The sequence below is a fragment of the Myiozetetes cayanensis genome, unplaced genomic scaffold, assembly GCF_022539395.1.
Source record: "Myiozetetes cayanensis isolate MyiCay16 unplaced genomic scaffold, myiCay2020 scf16, whole genome shotgun sequence".
Classification (NCBI taxonomy): domain Eukaryota; kingdom Metazoa; phylum Chordata; class Aves; order Passeriformes; family Tyrannidae; genus Myiozetetes; species Myiozetetes cayanensis.
Window position 1 is genome coordinate 8,805,484 of NW_026087270.1, and position 22,481 is coordinate 8,827,964.

A 22,481-nucleotide genomic window follows, 5' to 3' on the forward strand; every position below is an offset into this window, starting at 1 on the left:
AGGTTAGAGCAGAGTTACTCATTTATTCAATTAAATACTGTTCTTCTCTACAACCACAACTGCAAAATCTGTGCCTCTCAGTCAAGTAGGGGTGGACACAAGGCAGTGTTCAGCAAGGACAGGACTATTCTCCATCATGGGAGTGGTGACACTGGACTGGTTCACCCTGGAAAAGCAGATGGTACAGTGGGTTGATACACCTTATACAAGACCTGCTACATTCTCCCTCTGAGCTACTTTCAAATCTGGGGCCTGCAGGCTAAGTCTGAAGTTAGCAATGCATCTAATATATGTGCAAACATAAAAGGAATCTTTCCCTGCCTTTCTTCTCAACTTACAGAAATATTCTAATTAGTTATTTCAGGTGGGAAAAGGGGAAGAAATTTGGAGCAGGGCAAATGTGTGACTGTTGACTTTGCAGTAGTTCTGTCAAAAAAATATATTCTACTTTTAATACACACCATTTGGAAAGCAAAGCCCCTTTTAAAATGCTTCAGAACTCATGTCCTTTTTAATTGCCTGGAATTCATGGTGGCTGTGTGAGAAAGCCATAAACATATACAATCATAAAAACACATTTAGACAACCCAAACAGAATCAGTGCCATATTATTTTAGTTTATTATTCCTAGTGGAGTACAGATTGGTCTTCCTACTTTGATATTTATTTATACCAAGGAACTACAAGAACATAAATGCCACTCTTGGGATAATCCTAATGCTGGGGCCGAACAGAATACGCATTGCATCTGTCTCATTTGCAGTAAAATGAAGGAGTGTTTAGGTGTAATCCTGCTAATGAAGGACAAAGTTGAAGGTCAAATGCAGTTTTCAGAAAGAATGTGTCACTGTGAAGCTGAGAGAACTGTAATTCTGCATGAAAAAGTTTTCTTAAAATATCAAATAACTAAGATGAGCAAAAGGAAAATGTAGCTCTTTGGTTTTATTATTCCTTTTTCTTTGAAGCCACTCAAGGATTGTGCTCGAGACTTTAGTGCTCGTATGAAAAATTAATGATGGGGATTTGTTAGACAGAAAGCCTTCTTATTTTGCACATGATTAACAAAGAAAACTCAATGCAAAAGTGAGATGCTCAGCAGGGGGTGGTTCTCTCGGAGTCCAGCTCACAGCTTCACACCACAACATTTATTGACACAGGAAAAAACCCACTTTTATCCGAAGACAGTCAAACAGGATATGTGCAGGGCTGTACGCACTGAATAACAAGGAACAGATTCTCCACAAAGGAAAATGTCAACCAAAATAAACAAACAGCCTCGCAGCAGGCTGACCCTGCCGTGCCTCTGGGCTGTTTGGAGTCTACTGCAGAGCCAAGTGCAATGTTAGTCTTTTGCTAGTTATTGTCAGGAAGTAGATTATGAGCTGAAAGGCTGGAGGGTGACTTCAGGCAGTCGGCCGGTAGCGGAGGAAAAGCCAAGGACATGTAGGCAGTATATAACACATACAAGCCAGGTCTGCACTCTGCTCACATGTCATTTGATATTCCTCACCTACAAAGATCTCATTTTTTGAGGGGAGGGGGGAGTTGCCTGGGTACTTTTCCCACAGATCTTTTCACACAATGTAAAATCACAGAGTAAGCCCACATGAGCTTGTCCAACTGAAAGCATCCTCCTTTAACCCTATTATACCTGTGTACATCCCTCAATTTTTAAACCTTCTTGTTTTGGTCTAGTCAGCTAACTCCGTGCATTTTCTGGGATTCAGAAGGACCATCTGCTACCCACACAGACAAGAGGAAACCCGCACAAAAAAAAAGGTATAAAATTTAAAACTTATAATGGAATTACAGTGAGTTTTACTTTTTTTAAGCTTAAGAAAAGACAGACATCTGTTACTAGTATGTATTTATGATTTGTCCCCAAATAGAGGAAGCTTTTATAAATATCTGTTAATTATAAAAGTGCACTGTAAAGAGCTGATTGGGGTTATAAATCTCAGGTCAGACTTAGGGTTTCAAGTGAAAAATAAAGCAGATCACTCTAGACAAAGTGGATCAGAAAGCTTTCTTTTCTTTTTCTGTTATACTAGAAAATGGAGAATGACATTCACCCCCACACTCCCTGCCCACCCCCAGCACCCCCTTCCCCGGCAAATACTGCCATTATGAACTAAAAGCTCTATTTGTATGTAGATTCCAAAAGGAGTTTTGGAAATACTATGCCTAAGTACTCATTAAAGGTACAGAATTACTCTCAAACAAAAGAACTCTTCATATAGTAACTTGTTATCCCTAAAACTTCATTCCCACAGGCAGCGAGGATGATGGTTTCCCATGCAATCTGGAGTGACTCTTGCTTTTGAAATAAGGCAATCTGGAGAACATTAAAGCTGGTAAGAACTGCTCTTTTGCACAAGGATACCAGGCAGGGTGTTTAAGTTATAATTTCTAGAAGATAGGGAATCTGTTACTCTAAGTATAAAAAGACACAAAGCCACAAATAGCACACCTGATAACAGCAGTTAAGGGCTTTCCTGAAAGATTTCATATTTTGTCTGATTTAGTTATAGTTTGTTTGCCTGAGCACTTGTTTTGAAGTTATCTACAATGGTGGCACCAAGGTGCAGTGCCTAGTGTACAATTATAGAACCAGGCTGGCAGACTGATTGAACTGGCCAGCTGCCATTTTCACAGCAACTTTATTCTTTTCTTGCGGATTTTAGATCAGATCCCTGCAGGAACAGATTGAGTGGAGTTTTTATATTGTTATTATGAACGTTTTGATGTTGCAGTAATGATTTTTTGATATTTGATAATAAAGCCTTGAGATGATAGCAGTGGAAGCCTCAGAGTAGCTTTCATAATCTATTGATTTTGTAGGTTTTTTCATGTTTGTTTTTTTTTTTTCTTAGCTATCATTGGTTGTTCATTTTTTAAATTATTTTTGTGGGGATTTATCTCACTACTTTTGCCTACCACACACTGCTGCATATGAAGCATATACAACCAATGCACTTACCTTATCCTATCAAGTGCTGCTAATCAAATACAAGGCAGCACAGCCCAAGTTTGGTCCTGCATCACCAAACTCAGGGAAAGCTTTACTTTAGCTACACCAAAGGATCAGACCCTGTCTGAGAACAGTTGGATGTTTTTGATACAGTAAGATTATATTCCAATTTGTAACTAAAAATTTAGACAAATAGTAGGTTTTAGGACTGAACATAAATTATATCCCTAAATTGTAATTTCTCTAGAACAGGAATGGTATTGCTGTGTGTAATCTGCAAAACATCCTGACTATTTTGGCAGGGAAGGCAGAATTTGATGACAGACTTGTAAGTGCAGCTGTGAAGCACAGAACTAGAGATGTGCCTGGGAGGGAGAGGTGCCCTGCACTCCTTAGAGCCTCCCACTCATGGGAGCAGCTGGGTCACTGTTGCACCCTCGCCAGCCAAGAAGCTGTTTCTGCTCTGGCTTGTCCAAATTTAGCCTCATGCTGATGGGTGGCCAGTCTTGGTTTGTCCATCAGCTGCTGCCAAGCAGATGGCACTGGCTTTGTTTCCCTCACCTTTGCTCAGCAAAAGCTCTAATTTGTGTGTCCTTCTGCTCCCAACCAAAAGTGTCCATGAAGTCTTACAGGCATGTATTTATTCTTGAGACTTACAAAGCTTTTTTACTCTGACTGAGGTTGACTGACAGGCTCAAAGGTTCCTGTAAGGCAATATGACAGGAAAATAAGAACAGACAGACAGACAGTAACGGCATGACCCTCATTTCCTTAGGAAACCGAGATAAAAATGAAAATGTAACCTCAGACCCTTTGCTGAGGGCTTCCCTTTTGAAAGCCAGGATAAGAACAGATATATCCCAGATCAGAAGAGACATGTGGAGATTACTGTATTCTTGTGACTATATTAAAGGAGTTAAGAAAAGAAAGTAATTGTGAATAACTTTTAAGTCGTCTTAAACCACCATTATTATTAAAATTATTAATAACAATGTTATTGTATTTACTTTTCAAAGGAAAATATGGTCTCATGGCACAGTTAAAACCAGGGAGGGATACCTGGGGGACAGAATGCAGAGGTACTCCCCTGCCCCTGCTCTCTGCCCAAGGGACAGACTGAGGAGGGGCTGCTGTCCTGTACTGCACTGGGCTGCAAACCATGCAGCAGAAAAAACAAGTGGGAAAGGAGGCTGGCATCAGTGCCCCTTCCCTAGGGAAGGTATGCATACAGCAGAGAGGTGTTCCATTTCTGTCTCATGTAACAGAAGGTGTATGCAGCGAGCTCAGGAGAGGAAAGCTCCATGTTCTACCCAGACTCCCCTCACCTACAAATTGTAGTAGCTCACAGGCAGCCTGTAACCATTCAGGTGAGTGTTCTGTATCTGTATGACTTGACTTTAAAGCCTTATTGAAGCTCTTCAGTCAATTCACCAGCAACCTTGAAAGATCCTCTCATATGTGCTGGCAATTGTGTAGTTGATGCATTTCCATACAAGGCACTAAACCCTTACATATCGGAAAAGTCATTTGGTCTGTTAGAACTTGCATGGAAAAATACAAATATTTCATAAGGACAAGTGGGCAGATTATTCTCAGGGTATTGATTCCACATTTTGGTTTGCTGAAAACCTGCTGCTAAATAGACTTCCTCCTACTGGAGAGACTGAGCAAGGATGGCCATTTCAGGGAGAGACTCTGGGGATTTATTGATTGGACATGAGAATACTAGTCATGAAATAGCATAGATTGAACATGCTTGTGCAACTACCATTTGCATAAAAAGGTAACACTTCAGTATTGGGAAGCCAAGACATTTCAGAACATTAACAGTAGCTGTCTCAGATCAAGTCATATTCCTTACCAGTTCCTCAGGCTTCTCATTTTCCAGTGTCTAGAGAACTGGGACAACACTCATATAGTGTTGTCTGTAAGAAGTAAGTTATCAAATGCATTTGCTGTACTGGACAGATACTGAAAATGAAACTCCTATCTCCAGCAAACCTACAGAGTAATGTTTCCTCTCTCAAACTTACTGGAAAACTGCATCCATTTTGGATTTTAAAATGGCTTTATGTTTGATTCTTGTTATCAAAAACTTAATTCAATTAATTTCAATCAATTTTTGTAATCAAATCCTTTAAACTTTCCTTCCTCTTTACATAGTAATTTTGTCAACTTGAGGTATTCAAAACTCAAAAATAAGGAAGCCCTTAAAATTTTGAGCAAGGCCACACTGTTATATAGTTTACTCTTTCATAACAGTATTTGCATAGTTTGCCCTTTATCTTTCTGTTGTGGTAGGGGTTTTTTGTTTGTTGGGTTTTGGGGTGTTTTTTGCTTTACTTTTTTAGAGTAGCTCATCAAAGATAGAATGTGCATCTTCTTAGGCACTTGCTAGTCCTCTGCTTTGTCAGTGGACCCCCAGGCATCTCCACTGGCAGCCCTAATGAAAGGATTGCAAGCTATCTGCAGAGGACAGGCAGTTATATAGGCCTAAATGGGCTTGGAGGACTTATGTCTGTGCATTTAATCTGGCTTGGGGCATTTCTCCCTTGTACCACTCTTTGGCTGCACCAGCCACCTTGAGAATTTCAGAGGTCAAGAAGAAGAAAACAGACACCCAGCTTGAAACCTGGACCCCAACAAAGCATTCACTAACATTTTCAGAAGCATCTAGATGTAAAGGATGAGATAAAGGATATTTTAGGTTTGTTTGTGCTAGTGATGTAGACTAGACCCAATGAAAGATCTAATCCATGCTTCCATGCACAAGTGGATGCAAACTGCACTGATTCAGTGCAGAACACAGAATTGCTGGAGTGTTCTGTGCTGCTGTATATTTGGGTATGTCAGAAGCCACCAGTATGAAGACACTGCACTTTAAGTAACTCCTAAAGTGCAGTACAATTTTGTTTATTAAGGTAGAAAGCAGAACAGCCCAGACTGAGCTCTTCTACTTTAGGTGCAAATCCCTCTGATTACGGGCTGATGGTACGTTGTACCTCGTGCCTGCTGTTCTCAGTTCCCTGCAGATGGCACTCAACAAGGTACCTCAAGCACCAGTAACATGAAGTACTCCACTAAATAGGGTCCTCAAAGACATCAGACCTGTAAAAGCCAGTTTGGCCTCCTGAGAGATGAGCGAATTCACCCCACATCTGATGAGAGGATTCAAATCATCAGTTCAGTGGGAGAATCTTTCTATTGTAGGGATGAAAAGCTCAGGGGACCTCACTCATGCTCAGTGGTCTTGAAATTAAATGTTACACACTTGATGAGCATTACATTGCAAGCCTCAAGGCTAATTTACATGTTACCACCAAAACGTCTTATTTTATTTTGCTTATAAAAATACTATGCAGGCATCATTGCATGTCATTGCAAATGGTTTATATCAATGATGCTTGGGTGACTCTCAAAATTACTAAAAGCTGTACATAATTACTGCTAAAAAGCCCCATTCAGAATCAATAGTACTTCCTCTACAATATGTATTTTATGACTAAGAAGGCTTTCCTGATATGACTGACAATGTTAGGATCACAAACAAGCAGCCTGACAGCAAATAAAGAATAGCTTTTTGGGGAAACAAAGTAATTTGATCCAATTATAGTATTACATGTATCATTAAAGTGTATGTTGCTTTTTTGAGAGTTGCTCATTAATTCAAAATGGGAAGGCAGGGTGGGAGGAAAGAGAGAAAAATGAAAATAGGTAGGAGCTTGTTGTTAGAATGGTGATAGGTATGATTGTAATATAAGATATTTACTGGTATATTTAAATGCTTTATGTTGTAAAAGTTGCTGTTAGTGATTTGGGCCACGTTACTCATGTCACTCTTTACAAAGGATAAGGGAAAGGAGAAGTTTCTCAGGACTCTGGGATCCATTTAGCACATACTCCTGTATCAGTCTGGAGGAGGTTATTCCACAAGAAGCATTTCAATGCAGGCATATCAGATGGACTGAATTGCTGTTTCTTACAATTCTCTATTTCTTTTATACTTGACTGACTTCAAAGCAATGCTAAAGCACTGCAACCATTTATTGGAAAATATTAATAATAATAAATTACGGTTTCATTCACTGAATTTCAGCTCTTAGAAGAATAAACAACCTTGTGCAGATGCAAAAGAAAGGCAGAGAAATATTAGATGACTTACCCGCAGCCTGCAGCAGGTGAGTGAAAGAATTAGATATAGAACCTCTGGCCTCTGGCCTTTCTTCCAAATAATCTTTCCTGTGTTTGTGCCACAGTAAAATGATTTTGCATATGTCCTGTCTCAGAAATATGAAAAATATATGCAATATGCAAAGCAGCCAATTGGGCTGCCTTTTGGAATGTATCATCATTTATGGACGGTGCATCTTGAAGCCTAAACAGATTGTGCGCAATTAATTGCAAACTGTCAAAGAGACTACAGCACTTTACTGCCAATTTGTAAATAAAACCTACTATGCAAAAGGACGGAGGCAAGTGAGGTGAGTGTCTGTGGATAAAGGAAAGGCAATGCGCAAATGCAGTGCAACACAATTTTTACACTCCAGCCTTTAAGGATTTTGCTGACCCTGTAAGAAAATGGTGTGGTGCAGAGTCATTGAATGCAGGTAAGCTTCTCCGTAGGTAAATATTTTACATAACCTAAGTGAAGAACTCCCAGCTTACTTGAGAAGGTAAAAGAATAAAGAAGTCACCATATGCCAAAAGAAAAACATTCTTTTTTGTAAAATCTTGGAAAACACATGAGCATTTTTGTACCCTAAGATGTGCTGAACAATGGTGGTGATGATGTGCAAACAAAGCAGGTTGCCTGTATGTCCCGATTATGACCCTCAAATGATCTTTGTTATAAATATACTCATCCTGGGGACTGGCCAATACCTGACTGGATTCCTTATCCGGTGCTGTCCAGCTCCCTTTGTATCACTGCTGTTACCATCCTACAGCTCATTGTTCCCCTCATAATATTCAATAAATACAATATGTTTGGTGCCACTGCTGATCTGCTGAGCCAGTCAGTGGCCAGCCCGGTGACTCAGTCTTGGTCTCAGCTTCAGAAGAAAAATGATGATGCCTGTCTTTCTAGGTTTGAACCCCCCCTGGTGAACAGCATCACAAATGTGATACAGACCTTCAGTAATTACTGAAACAGCAGTTTGTCACAAGCTGCCTGCGGCAGTGATGGACAATCTGCTTGTGGATATAGTTAGAGGAAGGAATGTGTAAGAAAATATGATATTTGTGACAGGCTTAACTTGGATTTTTTGTTTCAGGGGATGAAATGTACCTGTGGAGGCAGGTTTGATGAAGAACTGGTACCCATTTTCATTAACAATTTTTTCCACTTCTCTGGTATTTAATATATGCAAAATTTACTTGAGTGTAAATAAGAATTTGGCCCAAGTAGCAGCCACATCTACATGAAATGCAATTAGTGTCTCCCCTGAAGTTCACATATATCAGCAGCTTCCAAAACAAGTAGATTTAGCCCTTGAGAAAGAGCAGATCTGCCTACCTATCCCAGTCACCCTTCACACTGGTGCCATGGAGGGGGTCCTTGTGTTGCTGAGCAAATAAAAAAATCCCTGCTCTACTCCCCTGAGCCTTGTAACAGCCCAGAGTTTACTGCAGCATAAGGGCACTTCCCTGTGCTCTGTGTACCTGAAAAGAAATGGAAATCTAAAAGTCCTCTTCATGTGAAACAGTTCTCTTTATTCTTTTTCTGCCCTAACCTTGTAGTGCAATTGCAGCTCCAGAAATGACAAAACATCTGAGTCCACCAATGGTGAGGTAAATTCAAGGTTGAGAGATGATGAAAGAAAAAATGGACTCTGAGCCCAATAGGCTTTGGATGGAGCTTTACAGAGAATCAGGACACCAAAGGACGCTGTTTGGGGGGCAGCTGCCCATGCAGGGGAAACACAGGCCCAGCTGTCTGGAAAATCAGAAATCTAGAATAGAGAGGAGGGAATGCACTGTTTGGCCCCAGCCAAATTAATAATGACTTTTTGTTTCACAGCTTAATATTTAAGCGATGTTGCTCCAATTAGTCAACTGAAGACATTTTGTCTTCAATGAGATGTATTCTCTCCTCCCTGACTTAAGGTAGTTTACTTCCAGGATTTTTTTTTTTAAACTAGATTGCACTTGGCTCTAGGAAAGAAGGTTTCCTTCAGAAATCTTTGCTGAGTTGATGGCACACACAGCCACATTCCTCCAGCCTTTATTAACTCAAACTGTCAAAATCTACATGCCCACCTCCCCTTGTTCGTTATTTTGTTTGTTGCAGTGCTGGAGACTGCTCTGTGTTTCACCAGAAAAGGCTCTCCAGTCCGCAGCTCTTGGATTTTCTCTCTCGTGTCACTCAAGCAAACTGCCCTGAGCTTCCCTGCTGCCGAGGTCGGGGCAGAGCCACTGCAGCCCTCTGGCCCCGCCGGGAGCCCGGCACAGCAGCACCCGCTCGGACCCCGGAGCTGTGGGGGCACACACGGGCTGGGCTCCCCAGCGCTGCCCACAGCCAAATGGGATCTTGCCTGAATGAGTACTGGGGGATGGGCTCTTGTTCAGAGCCACAAACAACTCCTTAAAATACCACGAGTGCTCAGAAGATGGAAATTTGCTATATTATGATTTCAGAAAGCAGCAGATGAACACTGGACATAATGACAGGTCACCATCCCCCCCCACCTCCTCCCGAACAGCTCACCCAAACCCACTGAGCCTTCTGAACAATCCAGCTTCAGCCCTTGCCTGTGTTAATTACTGTTATTTTGATGCACTGTGATGAATGCAAGAGATCACACTATACATTAAAAGCAGAGTTCAGTAACCAGTATGGAACAGTGTCCATATGCTGGCTGACAGGGTTACCCTACAGTTACTGGGCTAGTAGTTTTCAGCCAAAAGTCAGGAGAATTTGGTTGGTACTCAGGGTTTTGCCCTCCCATTCCCTGCTCTCTGCCACTGAAGTAATCTGCAGTAATTGTTTTTAACAGAATATTTTCAAGTGTCACCTGTATCTGTAGTTACCAGTAAGAGCTCAGCCCCATTCCTCTTACCAGCACCTCTGCAGATGCTCCTGGAAAGTGAGCAGGAGACCTCTACCACCCCTCTTTTACCAGCAGGACTCTGCAGTGTCCCAGCTCTGATGAGGTACCAGTGTGTGATGAGGAGCACTGATGCCATCCTGGGACACCACCACGTATGTTATGTAGTGCTTGTATGCCCTAAAGATTTTGGAGGGTAGAATAGAGAGCCTATTATTTTCTTTAGAAACAGTTTTCCTCCTCTGTCACCCCTTGACGTCTACCCCTCACAACAGGCTTGTGGTGCAATGTGCACTGCTCTCCTCTACAAGGGCTCTGCTCCTTTTGGAAAAGGCTTCCAGAAGAATACTGACAGCACTGAAATCTCATTTGGTCTGCTTGGTTTATACCAGCCCTACTCAACTGCCCTGCAAGAAGAGAGAGGAATATTTTCCCCACTCTCTGGAGTAAAGTCCTCCATTACCATGTCACGAAAGAAAACAAGCTGCTTAGTAGCTAAGGAAAAATGCTGACTTTAAACCTGAGATAAGGCTCTATCATTTACACTAATGAGCTCACTGGTGGGGAATTTGTAAAATTTTATGATAAAAAGTAGCTGTAGTCAGTGTTTGATGGAATTTACTATTTTACTTTTTAGCTGAAAATAGATATAAGTACTAATCATTTTCCCATTCAAACCTAGAGAGAAATAACTGCAGCAAGAATTGTCCCAGTAGAAGTTCCAAGACCTTGTAAGTAATCCATTATTGTAGAGATTTATTTTTTAACCACTAGGTTGGTCTAAATTCTTCTGGGAATGCTACAGACTTAAACTGGTTGAAAAACAAATAATTTACTCAGAAGAAGCCCTTAATGAAATATTTCAGGTTTTTAATTCCTGGTAACTTACGGTTTACAAGTTAACACCCTAGATCTGATAGTAATCATTGTCCTGTCAGATTTTGATTTCTGATGGAAGGGTGCCCTGGGATGCACCCTGGGGTTGCTTTCTGTGCCAGGTACCACATATGTCCAATATATGCAGTGAGAAAAGGGAGGTATTTAATAGCCTCTGTTATCATACAGTGTCAGAGCAGTAAACGACAACTGTTAAGGGAATCTCCCAGCTACTGTAGGTTACAAGGACTGGACCATTCTGTTCCGAGCCAGAATAAATGAGTCTGGCTGGAGAGAGTAACCCTGCTATAAAACCAGCAAAAATGGAAGAAAGTAAAGGGGTGAGATTAAGCAAAGAGGAATAAAGACATCTCAGCTAAAGGGCTGGAAAACTCTCTCAGTTTGGCATCCATGTGAGATATGAATGTTTCCAGCATGTTTTTCCTCCCTCTCCGGTTTGTGGGTTTTTTTGGTGGTGGTGGTGCTGTTTTTTATTTGTTTGGTATTTTATTTGTTTCAGTTTGATTGGTTTTTGTTTGTTTGTTTGGGGGTTTGTTTGTGTTTTGTTTTTTTTTTTTTTTTCCAGTCTCCCTACTCCATTAGAGGTGTTTAACCATAGTCACTGGTTCAACACTTGGAAAAGCTGGCCAGAGATGCAATTCAGTGCATTGGTTTCACTGCCTGTGACCACTCACTGCTGGGTGCAGACAAGAAATAAGTCCTAATGAAATACTCCATGTGCTGGTTGTAGCCCTGCAGCCCCGTTTTCTGCCAGGGCATATCCGTGTTTCTGCAGTGCTGTCTCAGCCACCTCATTCTCCTAATGGTTGAGACTTTAAGTCATCACTTTGATATCAGTTGGGGAAGGGGTGCTGGGGTGTATGACAGACACTAATCCCAGCCAAGGAACAGCTGAACAGTAAGCAATGAACACGGTGACTTGGTTGGGGTTTAATGCTGCTGAAAAGCACAGAGGGGAGAAAGTAGCAGACAGGAGAAAAGTGTATGGAATGGATACAAGAGGGACAGCTGGTTTATGGGCTGTCACGGATGTATTTTCCAATTTCATGAGTCCTGCAAACACTAGGAATATGACAGACCAACAAAAATTATCACTGTGAGAGACTATGAGAAGCTTGTCTTCTATGCAACTGATCACAATTACTATAATATTTCAACACATTGCAACTTTTCACAAAAATATTGTCAAATCCATGGCTACTGTATCTTTGCCTTCATATGGCTCATCACGAGATTTGAATTTTCTGGTACCTAAAAGTTTGTCTGCTTGTCTCCTTTCCTCCATCCTGCCCATCACTTTGTACCCAATACAGAAGTGCTGAAGTGTTGCTGTTGTTGCTTTTTCCCAAGAAGAGCAGCCACTAGAGGGAAAGATGTGCACAGAAAAGTTCCCCTCAGCTCTTCTGGGGCTTCCTCCACAAATAAAAAAACTCCGAATTTTACTCAGCTTTTGTAAGGTGGCCTGGTTTATCCTTTCAGATAAAGTACATTAAATGAGATTATTTTTAGTATTGTAGTTGCACCATACATCCTGAAACATAGCCAAAATTAAGGGCCAGGAAAAAAAAATCATTGGCTAAATTACACAGAGGAGATTGGATTACCTGTTCAAACAGAGCTCTTAATTCTGTGTATAAATAGAATCCACAAATACAAGTGCACTGCAGTAGAAAATAAGGCCAGCCAGCAGCCCCTAATAACCCTTAATTATTAGGAGTTTCAGTTAACATTTGGACAGCTTTGGTCTTAATTCTTTTAAGTTTGAAGAGGCAGCATGACCGAGGTGGCCCCATTTACAATTACAGTGAGCACACACGCTGTTCCAGTCCATGCTGGCTTCAGCTGAGTGTTCTCTGGCAGCTTGGGTTGGGATTTTGCCCTGTTAAAATATAATTACCTATCTGAATGGGAACTAATTTCCAGTTTGAGTTATTCATTTGTAACAATGCATTTGTTTTGACAGAAGTCTGTGACAAGAAAAACAAATCAAGCTCCTGACCTTGGCATCATCGCTCACTTAGGAATTTTTTGTACCTGAAAGAAAAATCTGCTGATATCCCATGCAAGTAATAAATCACCTCATGTCATCAGTAAATACAGCTGTAAAACAGACATCTCAAGGTAAGACTGAAATCCAATGTTACTTTAAAAAAAAAAAAAAAAAGATTGAGAGTGCTATACTACACATGAACAATTATGGTTGTATAAGCCAGAAAGTTTAACAATTGTCTCAAGGATGGTGTTTTCAAATGTCTTTAGCAGTGAGCTAATATTCTTTCCCAGTTTTACATTTGCCCTATGGAATACATATGGGAGATCAGAAGTCAAATACTGTGTTGCAGACAGTCAGTAAAATGCAGCAGAGGACATTTATCCATACTATCCTAATAAGCTTAATAATTTTGTTATTCTTCAAACCATACAAACCCAAATAACTGTGTAGCCCAAGGATCACTTAAGGTAGATAATCTGATATTAATTTACTGCTGCAATCCACACTTTGGTTAAGATTTTGTAACTGTTTCCCCTTCGACCCTCAGTTTGCAACTATCTGTACACACCAAAAATTTCCACACTTGATACTTGGGTTTGCCACTATTTTGAACTGCAAAACCTGAATTTTTATTAGAACATTTTATCACAATCTTTTTGTACATTTCAAAACACAGGGAAAACACTAAGCTTATTTTGTTTGATATTCTCTAGTCTGAAGTGAGATCTGAAAGTAAAAATTAGAACTCTTTTTCTGTAGGAAGGAGTATATGATTAATGTTGAGAAGCAATCTGGTTTCATTGGATCAAATAAAATTACAGAACATTTAGATATGAGTACAGGCAAACGCTCACCCGGCAGTTAATGTCAGGTGCACACCTTGGAAAGCATATGCACTGTCTAGTTGTCCATCTACTGGTGGGTTTTACCCTCAGCAATGCCCTCTTTCTCCTGCAAGCACAAGCAATCATGAGAGAATTCCCTTGGCTGCTGGTGTTCTCCCCTGGCAGCCAAACCAGCCCGTCTGTGCCATTTTCTGTCTTTTGTCTGCTGAGTATGACCTGCGCTGGCAGGCACGTGGCACAGCAAGGCTCTGGCCTTTGTCATTCTACAGGGTGTGGAACATTGCAGATAATTTCTGCTGGATGGCACCCTAGCAGTTCATCTGCTCCTGCTGTGCGCTCTCTCAGTGAACTCAGCCTGCTCTTTGAGATACCTTAACTGCTTGCTGTGGAAGCTGAAGGTGACACCATAAACAAATCACCATAAATACATGCAAACCTCTCTTAAACAGCAAAACAGATGGCTGTAGATAGGCCACAGTGTGGATCAGCAAGAGCTGTTTTGCTCTAAATCTCATTTTCACTCATCTTCGGACTTTGTACGGAATCTCAGCAGATGCTTGGGAAGACAAGTATCTTAAGTTTATGTTGGCATATATAAATCCCTGAATTACTTTTTGCTGTTTATACTTTATAAACTAATATAGCAGTGAACAAACTGCATTTTCAGAACTGTGAACAAACTGAATTTCATATAAGTTATCCAGTTTTGGGACAGACCTTGCATTTCTTACTCAAGGAGGATTAAATCAAAAGGCAAGTAGTCAGTGAAAAGGTGATTTTATACACAGCTAGCTAAACTTTTACTAAATTATTCTCTCAAAGGAAAAATAAAGGTTTCCAGTAGATTTCTCTGTACTCGTTTTTGGAGAAGCTTATGCCTTCCCCCTTAGAGGCTTTCTTCATAAGTGAAGCTGAAGTTAAATGTCTAGTGAGATTGAGTTTCTAAGGATGATTTTCCTAAAACAGGATTAAGGCTCACTGATAGTGTAATGGAGTGCAGGTAATGCTGCTGCTGCTCCTTATTTAAACTCCTTTGTGGCTAAACTATATTTTGGTTTCTACAGATAACAGCTCAGTACCTCTGAGCATTGGACTTACTTCTGCCTCTCCACAATTTTTTTTCTGGAACAAAATGAGCAACCCTCTTGTGATCTGAGCAGGACAGTAACCAGTCCTGAAGTGTTTCTTCAGAAACTTAATGAGGATGATTCAATTATGTTCTTCCCTTCAGATTATTTCCAAGTTGTTTGTTTGTTTGTTTTCTTTGGATGAAACATTAGGGGAGTTCTACAAACGAACAGTCTGTGGTCAGTCTGCCAACACTGAGGTCATAGCTAGTTACCACACAATGCACAGTTCACATATTTTCTTCATATTCATAGGAGTTTTTTCTTAAAAGTAAACATCAAAGAACTCTGCTTGACAAATACCTTAGTTTCAGTCTAACATTTACAATACCCATTAGTCTGTTAATACCTTGACACCATTTCCATTGTATCTGAATGACAATTGCCCTTTTGTATCTCAATGACACTGATTAACAAGGCAGTTTGTAATTAGATGGGTAACATAATTCCTGGCCCTGTGTAAACATCTGATTTCACAGATCTCCACTCCTAGCTTGGAAGCTCTCTGCCACACATCACTAATGTTCTTATATATCAGTCTCTACATCCTCCTGCTGAGCCTCTCTTCTTTGTTCCCAGTACGAGTCAGAGACTGTTGTCAATACAAGGAGAATCAACACAACTGCCTAGTGCTGCATGTGACATTTAATGAAGCCATGTCTCATTTGCATGGCAGGTGTTACTTTATTCCAGCCAGAACTGCAGAAGCTGGGTGCTACAGTACCAGTCAAGTGTGCAACACTGATAGCCGGTGGCAAGGAGGGTGTCTGGCAAAGGAATCTTTACATGTCCCATTTGCCTGCCTGGCACCTTCTGTATGAGCAATAGGGCTCCTGGTAAAGCGATTTGTTCATTTTTCCAGCCCCCCCTGTTCTCGTTCTTTCTGGTAATTCTGTCCATCAAGCCCTCAAAGTGGTCAAGGCAGTTGGGGGTGGAAGGCCCACCCAGCCTCCTGCCAGTGGGGTCACCACTAATTAGCAAGCAACTTCCAGCTCAGGAGGGGAAACTCTCCTGGATTCAAATCCACAAGCTAAAAATAAAGAGCTCTACAGCACAACAGAATTGAATTCTGTCATGCATAAGAAGGGTCTTTCAAGAGAAATGTGTGAGTATTTTTTACATAAGAAAGAGTAATGTATGTTGAAAAAACATATATGGGTTTTTTTGAGTCAAGTTCTCAAAAAAAATTAAAAGAGCTGAGTTTTACTCCTTCAGTTTCCATTCCCCCTTGTCATTTCATCCTTCTGACAAGGATGCAAAATGCTCATTTCTGCTGATTTTTATTTGCTTTAGCCCCTTAGAAATATTATTTTAAAGTTTCTGATTCTGACTTTGAAGTCAGTTAAGATCGTCAACAGTACTAATACATTGCAAATCTTAAGCTTATATCTTGAAGTAAAATATGAAGTGGCTCCACCCACTCACTTTTATCTCATTTTCTATTTCCCAGGAGAGTTTTTGTTTCTATTTTATTATCTCCCCATCTCCTTTCTGACCACCGTCCTTCCCCTATAATCACTTTGCCACTAATTTGGTTTCCAGAGCGCTTCACTGCTGAATGTCCAAAGTAAGTGCGTGGTACTTTGATCCTCCCTGAGGAGGCTCCTGATGCCATTGGTTACCGCTACATCCCGTCCCCTCAGAGCCAGCCAGTACCAACCCACGGGCAAACTCGGATACTTCGCAGACACTCTGAGCAACTTTACAGTCGTACATTTAACTTAGCAGGGCAGTAATACGAAGAAAGTTTTATTTAAAACAGTTGTCAGAGGGAGAGATCGATTTCCCAGGTAAAAACTTATGAACCACACTGTCGAACAGCACAGTAAAATAAACTAAAGTCGTTACCAAAATTCATAATGATTTGCACAGAAGCCCCGTTTTGGATGATATTCAGTTTCCCAGAGAGGATGCTACAAACTCCATGTAAGTTTTTATCTCTGAATATAAGTTTTAACTTTAGAAACAGATCTGCCAGTTAGAAAATTACTTTGTTCCAGTCGTTTCTTTCTAATGGTTCATCGGTAAATTTCTTCATTTACAATCCCGGGTAATGATTTTTTTGACACATCCAGAACGAGCACTGGTCAGATGTCCACCGAGACAAAGCAAACTTTGCACTTTAGGAAACAACGACAGCCCTAAAACCGCGCTCCGGGCTGGACCCATCCGTGGGCAGGGCACGCAGTGACTTTCCCTAACAGCGGGATGCTCTGCCGGCCAGGAAAGGCTCTCGACGCTGTTAAGAGTTTTTTTTTCTCGGGAAGCCTTGCGATCTGTTCCTCCCCGGGATGCGAACGAGACGGCTGAAGGAGACAGCGGAGCCTGGACACCCCGGGAAGGGGACCCGTGGCGTCCCATCCCTCGGTGCGCTCTCCGGCGGGGCGGGCGCGGGCTCGGCTCGGGTGATGCTGTGGCTGCTCGAGGATTGCGGCAGGCCTCTGCCCCGCGCAGCAACGCGCTCCCTTCCAGCCCGCCTCGCCCGGGAGCACCGCGGAAACCTTTGCCTGACACTCCCGGTCCACGCCGAGCTGCTCCGCGGGAGTTCCCGAGTCCCGCGCCCCCCGCCCCGCCGCTCCCCGGCGCTCCTACCTGCGCGGCGCGGTGAGGGCTGCGCGGTGCGGGGCTGCGCTGCGCGGTGCGGTGCGGTGCGGTGCGGTGCGGTGCGGTGCGGTGCGGTGCGGTGCGGGCGGCTGCCGGGCACCTGCTCCCGCGCCCGCGGCCGCGCCGCCCCACAAAAGCGGCGGCGCCGGGCGGCGGCGGGCGGACCGCGCGGCCATTGGCGGCGGCGGGCGCGGCGGGGGCGGGCGCGGGGCGCTGACGCGAGCGCGGGGCCGGTGGGGAGGCGGGGCCGCGCCCCGCGCCGTCTTTGTGCTCGCCGGCAGCCCCGGCAGCGCCGCCGCCTCCCGCCGCCTCCCTCAGCCCCGCGCGGCGCGGCGGGCGGCTCCGCTCCGCCCGGTCCCGCTCCCGCACCCGCAGCGCTTCCGCGCCGCGCTATGTGTGCCGGCGCTCCCGTGCCTGCTCGCGGCCGCTTCCCAGCCGGCGGGGCGCGCCCGGCCCCGCTCTGAGCGCGGCGGGGCAAAGGGAGCGAGCGGAGCGGAGCCTGGACGTGCCGCCCGGCGCGGCGCGGAGCGGCGCGGAGCGAAGGGAGCGCGGCGCCATGCGGGGCCCGGGGCTGGGGCTGGGGCTGGGGCTGCTGCTGGGCGCGGCGTGGGTGGCGTGCGGGCAGAACGAGACGGAGCCCATCGTGCTGGAGGGCAAGTGCCTCGTGGTGTGCGACTCCAACCCCACCTCCGATCCCACCGGCACGGCGCTCGGCATCTCCGTGCGCTCCGGCAGCGCCAAGGTCGCCTTCTCCGCCATCCGCAGCACCAACCACGAGCCCTCCGAGATGAGCAACCGCACCATGATCATCTACTTCGACCAGGTGGGAAGGGCGCGGGGGGCTCCGGGCGCCGCGCCGCGGGAGAAGTTGCCGGGGAAGGCGGCGGGGCCGGGCCGGGGACGCGCCGCCCCGCGGGGCCCTGCCCGCGGGAGGGGGGGCGCCAGGGGCGGCCGCGGGGCAGCGGGACTGGACGGCGGTGGCCCCGCGTTGGTGCTGACGGTGCCCTTCCCTTCCAGGTACTAGTGAATATCGGCAGCAACTTCGACTCAGAACGGAGCACTTTCATCGCGCCCAGGAAAGGGATTTACAGTTTCAATTTTCACGTGGTGAAAGTGTACAACAGGCAAACCATCCAGGTCAGCCCCGAGCGCCGTCACCTGGCTCCGCGGGCACCTCGGGAGGGAGCGGACGGGTCCGCGGCCCGGCGGGGCCGGGGCCGTGCGGGCAACGGGGCGGGCACCGCCGCGGGAGCGCAGACCTGCGGCGTCCCCACCGTCCGAGGGGATGGTGCCCAAAGGGCCGCGGAGCCCCATCGGATGGGGCCCCGATGGGGCCTCCACGCGGTCCCTGCCCGCATGAGCTATCCCGGGACGGGAAGTGATCGCCCGACGGCTGCCTGCCGCCCCCTCCCATCCTGCACAGGCCCGCGGGCTGCCCTGTGCCGCGGAGCGCCGGCAGGAGCATCCCTGAACAGAGCCTGTGGGAACCGCGGCCCCCAGTGGGCTCCACACTCCCTCTCTGGTGGCAGAAGGTTTCATAGGGATTTGGGGTTCACAGAGGTGCCTATGGCATGGATGCAATGAATCTGTGCATGTGTATGCAGCTACCCTATACGTGCCTTTTGTATGTGGTTCGATGCATACACACCTCTAGGCAGGGTTAATAAGTGACCGGCCTGAATGCAGGTAGCATAACCCAGACAGGAATGACTGCATAGCAATGCACATTGCAAAGGTGAATGTGCTGCTATATAGCACTGTTCTGGTGTAAGTGGCTTCACACCTCTAAATTCGGCAGGTAGTGTATTATTAATGTGGGGTATGCAGTCCCGGGATCATTAATGCGAGCTGAGCAGAGCTTATTGACTGTGTTGTAGCATATTGTCTTTGCTGCCTAACAAAGGAAAACTACCTCTTGAATACACTTCAAAGGCGCTGACTCCGGCGGCTGTGGCTCTGCTCCTCGCTGTCTCTGAGGTTTCGCATAAAGCCATCTTTCAATAAGTAGGAGCAGACCTCTTTTCATAGCCTGAAAACACAGGCACCCTATTGAAATTCTCCAAAATAGGATCAATGTCCTGCTTTATATGCACCGGGTGTTTTGATGTGGTTGTCGGTCTAAAACAGCGGTGAAAGACTTCTTCCTTTAGAGTACATACCTTAGCTGGGTTCAGATTGGTATTTCTTTTTTATGGGACTGGAGTTTTAGCTGTCAAAAGAGGCCTTTTCTTAACTAAGCATCTCTCCTGCTAGGCGAGTCCCGGCGGTGTCGTTGTCTGACTTTAATTGACAGAGGGCTTTGTTTTATCTTGCTCTTTAGGTGAGTTTGATGCTAAATGGGTGGCCAGTGATTTCTGCCTTTGCAGGGGACCAAGATGTGACCCGAGAAGCTGCTAGCAATGGAGTCCTGATTCAGATGGAGAAAGGAGACAGAGCTTATCTAAAACTGGAGAGAGGAAACTTGATGGGAGGCTGGAAGTATTCAACATTCTCTGGATTTCTAGTGTTCCCGCTTTAAATCACTTCTCATCCAAGAAAAGGGAGAGATCTCTTACAAATTCCTAAGTCGTAGCTGGGTTTAAAGAGTCATGGACAGCAGACTTTTTACATTCAGATATTAAAGAAGCTAAATCCTGCTTAGGTTTGTGTACATCTGCTTTGAAGAATTACTACTTATTTTTGTTGTGTTGCAGCCAACAGGCGGGAGACACTATAATTGATCAAAACCCCATTTATATTCTTCTCTCTCCTCCCACAAAATTAGTTCCCATCTCTGTGTCACTGGTGTAATCTGCCATTGTTCCCCCATGGCTTCTGCCTCACACAAGTAGACTTTAGATATTTTCATTGTTCTCTACAGCATATTTTGTAGTTTTGTTTTTAAAACATGTTAATCTTGACTCTTTCTCTGAGTTTAACTTTTAAAAAAAAAAAAGCAAAGTATTTTTTGAATACATGGATGCCATGATAGAAGGGAAAATGCAATTCTTGCTGTGTACTGGCTGGCAAAAGGAAAAATTTCTACATGAAGAACTATTCACAGCCAAGGCTGACTAGAGTATTTCAATATTTCTATGTAATTCTGAGTGATTGTGAAATTTAAGGCTGCTAAATGTTTTGATGCTTGTTTTGCTCTTGTACAATGTGGCCCAACCAAACGCCAGGAAGTATATTGAACTTTTACTATTACTCTGTAATATATGTGTGAATATCGGAAATTAATTTTTGCTTTAATTCAATAAAGTTTAAATGGGACTTTTATTTTTCTTAACCAGAAATAAGGTTTCTCAATGCAGGTAGGTGGGGGGGAGGAGGCTCGGTGCGGTCCCGGGGCTGCAGTGCTGGGACCGGATCGGGTGGGCCACCCCCCCGCACTCCTCCGCCCCGCAGCCCCCCCGCGCGGGTCCCGCAAGCCCCGCGGGCGGTGCCGGCAGCCCGAGCGGACTTGTCTATAGGAAGTTGGTCGCCGACTCTGATATCCACTTATTTATAGCATTTATCTGTATTATATTCTATAAACCAGATCGCATTTTATACGGCCGCCTAAAACCAACCGACCATGTGCACTGGATGCTGGTACTATTGATTCGCTAGTATTATTTGTTTACCGTCTTTTAAAGATGTAAATGCTATAATTTTGCAGTACTCGAAGAGATTACTACTTTTATTAAAAGGTGCGTACGAGGATTTCGATTGTATCTAAACTTTAATGTGAAATAAACCGGTGAAACGACCCCCGGGCTGTGTGCGTGGCGCCCCGGCTGCGGCACTGGCGGACCCGCGCGAACCCCCGGCTCCCGGGGAGGAATTTAATTAGCTCCAAGCAGCGGGGGGGATTAATACGAGCACAATAAGCAACGCTTCTCGCTTTATTCACAGGTTCTGCCCTGGAAACACACCGGCGGGGCGGGCGGGAGCGCGCTCCGCGGAGGGGCGGCGGCGGGGAGAGGGGTCGGCCGCGCTCAGCCGCAGCCGGGGACGGCCGCGGCCCGTGGACTCCAAGAGGAACACACCAGCCTCCTCTCAGCTCCTGCTGCTCTGTCGCCCAGGGGTGCGGGGGCCAAAACTCACTCTGGCCCCGCGGTTGCCTGGCCCATGTTGCGATTCGCGCCTCGCAGGAGAGGTGGAGTCGCGGCCCGGCCCTCCTCAGCCCCCTCGGCCTCGCCGCTGGCCAGGAGCCGTGCGAGGGAACAACGGAGATTTGTGAAGAAGGAATAATGACGGAAAGCAGCTGGGCTGTGTTCACCTGGAGTTACAAGCTGCCCAAGACAACCCACACGTCTCATTCTCCGGCCGCACGCTCCTCTCTCTCAGTGCGAGTCTCTTCATTACTCTCCCCTGAAGGCTCTCACCGCTCCCACCCGCCCGGCTGTCAGAGCCGCGCCCCCTTCGCGCCCCCCGCGCAAGCGAAAGGTATGGTCAAGGCAAGCAGAGCCGCTCCTGCCTCCCGTGACCGCGGCGAGTGAACAAAGTAGGAAAAAAAAAAAAAAAAAGTGGGAGGGGGGGGCCCCGAAACAACAATTAGTGGGTTGTAAGAGAAAGGACGGCGGCCTTGTGCCCTCACCGCGCCAGAGCCAGCTCCCGCCCGGGCCCGCCCAGGTGGACCCCCGGCGATAGCCGCAGGTGATAGGGCTGATGATGCTGATGCTTGTCTTTTGTCTTCCTCCCCCTAGTTCTTTTTCCCTCATCTCCCTTAACGCGAAGCAAATAAACCCGCCACCTTCCGCTGAAAGTTTTCCCCTGGTTCCGAGCGTCTCATTAATATTGTGCAGCTGGAAATTACATTACTCCAATCGCAGCAAATCGCTGCTCTGCGGCTGTTACAAAACGCCGCCGTTGCTGCTTGAAACAGACTCGTCTGCTGCGCCCCCGCGCAGCGAGCCCCCCCGTCCCACCGCGCTCAGCGAGCCCCCCGCACCTCGGGGCCGCCGGAGGCCCCGGGGAGGGGCGTGAGTTACAGCGTCCTTGCTGGGGAGGTAAAGCCGCCACCCCGAAGCC

At 45.3% G+C, this 22,481-nt stretch overlaps 1 protein-coding gene and 1 long non-coding RNA gene across 25 annotated transcripts in view; both read left to right on the top strand.

The window, feature by feature from the left end:
- Positions 1-16,889, top strand: part of LOC126637665 (uncharacterized) — a 77,359-nt gene extending 60,470 nt beyond the window's left edge. For 20 of the 24 annotated variants that reach the window (XR_007628401.1, XR_007628402.1, XR_007628400.1 and 17 more), the window contains 5 exons: positions 1,696-1,779; positions 2,274-2,354; positions 7,068-10,748; positions 12,878-13,035; positions 14,022-16,889. This is a non-coding gene — a long non-coding RNA (uncharacterized LOC126637665). The remainder of the gene's footprint in view (positions 1-1,695; positions 1,780-2,273; positions 2,355-7,067; positions 10,749-12,877; positions 13,036-14,021) is intronic. The other 4 variants (XR_007628404.1, XR_007628394.1, XR_007628395.1 and 1 more) reach the window with 4 other exon arrangements.
- Positions 16,890-17,703: 814 nt separating this feature from the next.
- Positions 17,704-21,217, top strand: CBLN1 (cerebellin 1 precursor). Its single transcript, XM_050311659.1, has 3 exons — positions 17,704-18,306; positions 18,501-18,620; positions 19,804-21,217. Exons 1-3 carry the CDS (start codon positions 18,040-18,042, stop codon positions 19,999-20,001), a joined length of 585 nt encoding a protein of 194 aa, XP_050167616.1. The 5' UTR covers positions 17,704-18,039; the 3' UTR covers positions 20,002-21,217.
- The last annotated feature ends 1,264 nt before the right edge of the window (positions 21,218-22,481 follow it).